The sequence below is a fragment of the Gymnodraco acuticeps genome, unplaced genomic scaffold, assembly GCF_902827175.1.
Source record: "Gymnodraco acuticeps unplaced genomic scaffold, fGymAcu1.1, whole genome shotgun sequence".
Lineage (NCBI taxonomy): Eukaryota > Metazoa > Chordata > Actinopteri > Perciformes > Bathydraconidae > Gymnodraco > Gymnodraco acuticeps.
The window spans coordinates 905-7,500 of NW_022991136.1; the positions used below are offsets into that span (position 1 = coordinate 905).

General features: G+C 41.4%; 1 protein-coding gene across 1 annotated transcript in view; it reads right to left on the bottom strand.

Annotated features, from left to right (window-relative positions):
* Positions 1-1,364: 1,364 nt before the first annotated feature.
* The window catches only part of LOC117560356 (partitioning defective 3 homolog), a 7,863-nt gene continuing 2,631 nt past the window's right edge, over positions 1,365-6,596 (bottom strand). The window contains exons 2-5 of the mRNA XM_034237217.1: positions 2,051-2,124; positions 1,727-1,822; positions 1,581-1,650; positions 1,365-1,499 (exon numbers count right to left, since the gene is read on the bottom strand). Of these exons, the coding sequence (XP_034093108.1) occupies positions 1,421-1,499; positions 1,581-1,650; positions 1,727-1,822; positions 2,051-2,124 (319 nt within the window). The 3' untranslated portion in view covers positions 1,365-1,420. The remainder of the gene's footprint in view (positions 1,500-1,580; positions 1,651-1,726; positions 1,823-2,050; positions 2,125-6,596) is intronic.

The window sequence follows — 6,596 nt, forward strand, 5'->3', positions numbered from 1 at the left end:
GGAAACCCTGATCAGTATGTAGTGTCTCTACTTTAAAGAGTCCTCTCCTGCTGATGTTCAGGTGTATATCAGTATGTAGTGTCTCTACTTTAAAGAGTCCTCTCCTGCTGATGTTCAGGTGTATATCAGTATGTAGTGTCTCTACTTTAAAGAGTCCTCTCCTGCTGATGTTCAGGTGTATATCAGTATGTAGTGTCTCTACTTTAAAGAGTCCTCTCCTGCTGATGTTCAGGTGTATATCAGTATGTAGTGTCTCTACTTTAAAGAGTTCTCTCCTGCTGATGTTCAGGTGTGTATCAGTATGTAGTGTCTCTACTTTAAAGAGTCCTCTCCTCTGATGTTCAGGTGTATATCAGTATGTAGTGTCTTTAAAGAGTCCTCTCCTGCTGATGTTCAGGTGTATATCAGTATGTAGTGTCTCTACTTTAAAGAGTTCTCTCCTGCTGATGTTCAGGTATATATCAGTATGTAGTGTCTTTAAAGAGTCCTCTCCTGCTGATGTTCAGGTGTATATCAGTATGTAGCGTCTCTACTTTAAAGAGTCCTCTCCTGCTGATGTTCAGGTGTATATCAGTATGTGTCTCTACTTTAAAGAGTGCTCTCCTGCTGATGTTCAGGTGTATATCAGTATGTAGTGTCTCTACTTTAAAGAGTCCTCTCCTGCTGATGTTCAGGTGTATATCAGTATGTGGTGTCTCTACTTTAAAGAGTCCTCTCCTGCTGATGTTCAGGTGTATATCAGTATGTAGTGTCTCTACTTTAAAGAGTCCTCTCCTGCTGATGTTCAGGTGTATCTCAGTATGTAGTGTCTCTACTTTAAAGAGTCCTCTCCTGCTGATGTTCAGGTGTATATCAGTATGTAGTGTCTCTACTTTAAAGAGTCCTCTCCTGCTGATGGTCAGGTGTATATCAGTATGTAGTGTCTCTACTTTAAAGAGTCCTCTCCTCTGATGTTCAGGTGTATATCAGTATGTAGTGTCTCTACTTTAAAGAGTCCTCTCCAGCTGATGTTCAGGTGTATATCAGTATGTAGTGTCTCTGCTTTAAAGAGTCCTCTCCTGCTGATGTTCAGGTGTATATCAGTATGTAGTGTCTCTACTTTAAAGAGTCCTCTCCTGCTGATGTTCAGGTGTATATCAGTATGTGGTGTCTCTACTTTAAAGAGTCCTCTCCTGCTGATGTTCAGGTGTATATCAGTATGTAGTGTCTCTACTTTAAAGAGTCCTCTCCTGCTGATGTTCAGGTGTATATCAGTATGTAGTGTCTCTACTTTAAAGAGTCCTCTCCTGCTGATGTTCAGCTGTATATCAGTATGTAGTGTCTCTACTTTAAAGAGTCCTCTCCTGCTGATGTTCAGGTGTATATCAGTATGTAGTGTCTCTACTTTAAAGAGTTAATTTCCCCCCTAAGTGTTTCTGTCTCACCTGGACTCCTCGTCTCTGGCGATCAGCAGAGTCATGTGATTGGACAGGGACGCCATCCTCAGGTTCTCCACCGCCCTATCAGAGACAGGAACAGAGACAGGAAGTACTTGATATAGAACAGCAATGAATAAGGAGGTTAGAATGAAACCTGCTCACCTCTCATTGGTCGCGTCCATCAGACTGATGTTATTGACATCCAGAATCAGGTCACCTGACTTTAACCGACCTGGAAGAGACGGACAGGTATGCGGTTTAATAATAATTATATTAGCTAAAATATAAATAACCCTAACCCCCCGTACCGTCCTGGGCGGCGAGCCCCCCGGCGATCACTCTCTTCACGTAGATACCGAACTCCTCTCCGGTCAGATCTCGGTACCCCCCGATCACCTTCACCCCTGAGCAGAGGCAGAGGTGATTTCCTACAGAGTCTCTCATATTCTGCATTTTGCTATTCATTCTTTAAATGTTCTTAAACTCAATTAAATGATTTTCCATTTGCATTTTTTTCTACATTTGATTTTCCTACATTATCTTCTTTGTATACAATTTTTGGGTTTATGAAAGGCGCTATTTAAATGTAAGTTATTATTATCGTCAGTATTATTTAGGGTGAGCATGCTCACCGAGTCCCTTCTTGCAGTTGCAGAACTCCAATCTCTGAACAGATCTGCTCGTGCCGTGCGGGCCCATCGCGCTCCTGAAAACAAGCAGGAAGCACAGGGACACATTCAGAAACCTTCCTCCTCCTCATCCTCCGCCACACAACACACGCTCAGGTTGGTCTGATTGTCCTCAGACCAACACACTCCGCTCTCTGCTCCTAAAGACTCGGTGACCTCGCGGTGAAGAAGCAGCTCAAACAAACAGTTTAATAATAAAACAAAGGAGCATGACGAGATTCTCCGGCTGCTGTCAGAGTCTCTGCTCAGACACACGTCACCGTGTCGGCCTGAACCTCCAGGGCCGGAACCACAGGCTGCTAAAGGGGTCTTTAACCCCCCCCCCCCCCAACACACTTATAAAGGCAAGGCAAGGCAAGGCAAGTTTATTTATATAGCACTTTTCAACACAAGGCAATTCAAAGTGCTTTACAAAAAACGAAAGACATTAAGAAAATGGCATTTAAAATCAGACATTAAAAAGAAAAGCTAATAAAATAAACATTAAAAGAAAAAGTACATGGATAAAAGTTACAGTGCAGTCTAAGATGTGAATAGTTCAATTAAAAGCAGCGACAAAAAGAAAAGTCTTCTTGCTGGATTTAAAAGTAGTCAGAGTTGCAGCGGACCTGCAGGTTTCTGGGAGTTTGTTCCAGATATTTGGAGCATAATAACTGAACGCTGCTTCTCCATGTTTAGTTCTGACTCTGGGGACAGAAAGCTGACCAGTCCCTGAAGGCCTGAGAGATCTGGATGGTTCATCATTTAGCAGGAGGTCAGAAATGTATTTTGGGCCTAAACCATTCAGTGCTTTATAAACCAGCAGCAGTATTTAGAAATCTATTCTTTGACACACAGGAAGCCAGTGTAAAGACTTCAGAACAGGGATGTGATCCACTTTCTTAGTGTCAGTGAGGACTAGAGCAGCAGGCGTTCTGAATCAGCTGCAGCTTCCTAATAGATGTTTTAGTGAGACCTGTGAAGACACCATTGCAGTAGTCGAGTCTACTGAAGATAAAAGCATGGACAAGTTTTTCCAAATCCTGCTGTGACATTAGTGTTTTAGTCCTAGATATGTTCTTCAGGTGATAGTAGGCTGATTTAGTAACAGTTTTAATGTGACTGTTGAAACTCAGGTCAGAGTCCATGACTACACCTAGATTTCTGGCTCTATCTGTTGTTTTGAACATTGCAGACTGAAGCTCAGCGCTAACTTTTATACGTTCTGCCTTGGCTCCAAAAACCATTACCTCAGTTTTATCTTTGTTTAATTGGAGAAAGTTCTGACACATCCAGTCATTGATTTGTTCAATGCACTTACTCAGTGTTTGAATTGGAGCATAGTCTCCTGGTGAAATTGTTACGTAAATTTGTGTGTCATCTGCATAGCTATGGTAACTTATTTTGTTGTTCTTCATTATCTGAGCCAGTGGTAGCATGTAGATGTTAAAGAGTAGAGGCCCCAAGATGGAGCCTTGAGGAACCCCACATGTCATATTTGTCAACTCAGATGTGTATTTATCGATAGAAACAAAGTTGTTTCTGTCCTTTAAGTAGGATTCAAACCAATTTAGAACTGTTTCCGAAAGTCCCACCCAGTGTTCCAGTCGGTCTAGTAATATGCTGTGGTCAACAGTGTAAAACGCAGCACTGAGATCTAATAATACTAACACTGAAGTTCTGCCACTGTCTGTGTTTAAGTGGATGTCATTGAAGACCTTAACAAGAGCAGTCTCAGTGCTGTGGTTTGGACGAAAGCCTGACTGGAACACATCCAAACAGTTATTTAAATGCAAGAAATTACTCAACTGTTGAAAAACAACTTTTTCAATGATCTTACCTAGAAATGGGAGGTTTGATATGGGCCTGTAATTGTTCATTACTGAAGCATCTAGATTATTCTTTTTTAAGAGTGGTTTAATGACTGCAGTTTTCAGGGCCTGTGGAAAAACACCTGAGTGAAGAGATTTGTTTACTATATGAAGTAGATCTGAGGCCATGCAAGGCAAAACATCTTTGAAAAATCCTGTTGGAATAATATCAAGGCAGCAAGAGGAGGACTTCAGAAGTTGAATAATGTCCTCTAGGTGTTTATCATTAATCTGATGGAGTTGTGTCATGATGTCTGAATTGATGTTAAGTGGACACAGGGACAACACATTTGCTGTTCCTGATGCAGAGGCACTGACTGCTGGTCTGATGTTCTGAATGTTGTCAGTGAAGGAGGCAAAATCATTGCACGCCCTGGTGGATAGAAATTCAGAGGCTACTGACACTGGGGGGTTAGTTAGTCTGTCGACGGTAGCAAACAAGGCACGTGCGTTGTTTTTGGTAATGATGTCAGAGAAGAACGATTGTCGTGCGTTTTTCAATTCCAAATTATAAAGGCCAAGTCTCTCTTTATAGATTTCAAAGTTCAAAGATTTCAATACGTTTCTACAGAAGCTCTAAGAAAAATACATGGAGGTGAAATTCCCTGAAAGCTGTTTTTAGGATAATAGTTTGTTATTATTTAATTTGTTTATCGTCTGATACAGGTGGAGATGAACGGCTCTAACAGGGGATTAGTTATTGCATGAGAGGCTTACTTTTAATTCACCAGCGAGGTATTATACTCATCTCTTGAGCTTGTGTTAATCACAGATTTCAGGCTAACAACCCAAAACACAATTTGTGTCTTCTTCAGACCATTGACATGCACTAACACCTGTACAACTCACTACAGGAGAGGGAATAGGGACTCTTTAAAGGGAAGGTTGATTATCCAGATTTTGGGTCATTGAGTAAACAACAGATTTCAGACTAACAACCAAAAACCCATTCAGGAAACCATTGACTTTTCCCCTGAAACATAAAATATTGTTACCAAGGTCAAAAAACTACTTTCACACCAACGTAAGTACTAGTAGCTTTCTTATCAGTTTCAACTTAAGATAGGAACTCCTGCTGGAGGTAACCTTTTAGGATTGTAGCCTTTGCAGACCATTTACATGCACTATATAACACACTACAGGATAGGGAATAGGGACTCTTTAAAGGGAAGGTTGAGGATCAATATTTTGGGTCATTGAGTAAATAATAGACTTCAGACGAACAACCAAAAATATGTTCAGAAAACCATTGATTTTTTTCCTAAAACATAAAGTATTGTCACCAAGGTCAACAAACGACTTTCGCACCAACGTAGGTACTAGTAGCTTTCTTATCAGTTTCAACTTAATATAGAAACTCACATGTTATCCTCTGCAGACCATTGATATGCACTAACACCTGTATGAAACACTACAGGAGAGGGAATAGGGACTCTTTAAAGGGAAGGTTGATGATCCAGATTGTGGGTCGTTGAGTTAACCACAGATTTCAGGCGAACAACCAAAAACACAATCAGAGAACCATTGACGTTTTTCCTGAAACCTAAAATATTGTAAGGTCAAAAAAAGGACTTTAGCATCCACGTAGGTAGTAGCTTTCTTATCAGTTTTAACTTAAGATAAAAACTCACATTTGATCCTCTGCAGACCATTGACATGCACTCATACCTGTATGAAACACTACAGGAGAGGGAATAGGGACTCTTTAAAAGGAGGCACGAGGGATAATGATCCAGATTTTGGATTCTGGGTCACTGAAACTAAAGGTGACCCAACAGGAGCTGAGGCCTGAGAGCCGTAAGCAGATCATGAGATGACCTGGAGTCCAAACACCTGACCTAATCTTCACACCTGAGACACTCCAGATAAGAGAGAAGATCAGATTAGATCAGATCAGATTAGATTAGATTAGATTAGATTAAACAGGACTTTATGTTTCCCGAAGGAAATAGTTGAGCCAGAGTCACATGGAGACAATAAACACAATAAACACAGCAGCGTAACAATACAGCTGTACACTAACAGTGCAGTGAATAGAGCAATTCAATAACTCCAGGAAACAGACGGTCACATGTGAAAGTGAAGAACTGCAGAGCGACGAGCTGCGGTGCAGAGAGGCGGAGCGGCAGATCCGTTATTGCACGTTATTTTAGAACATTATTAATAATATTGCACCTGTTATACAGCAGAGAGTGTGTCATGGTATTTATTTTGCACATAGTGGTGGAAGTTCTCAGTTCCCTTTACTGAAGGGGGAGGAGTTACAGTCATGATTAACTCATCAGCGTCTTCGTGTATATATAAAATCACAAACAGTCGACAACGAGCAATTAATCGATCACCTGATCATCTGCATCACCTGCCACAAGACATTAACACACACACACGAACGCGCACACACGCACACACGCACACACGCACACACACGCATGGACGTACACGCATGAACGCGCACGCACACGCACACACACGCACACACACGCATGTTGCCGATGTTCCAACCTGCACCTTTAGCAGTGGAAGCTAGTTGTAAACAAAACGTCCTCGGCTTCTTCTTTCCCCCTCGTTTCATATCAAACCTCCTGCAGACAAACACACACATCCAACTCATCCAGGCAGAGGACACGATAAACAACACA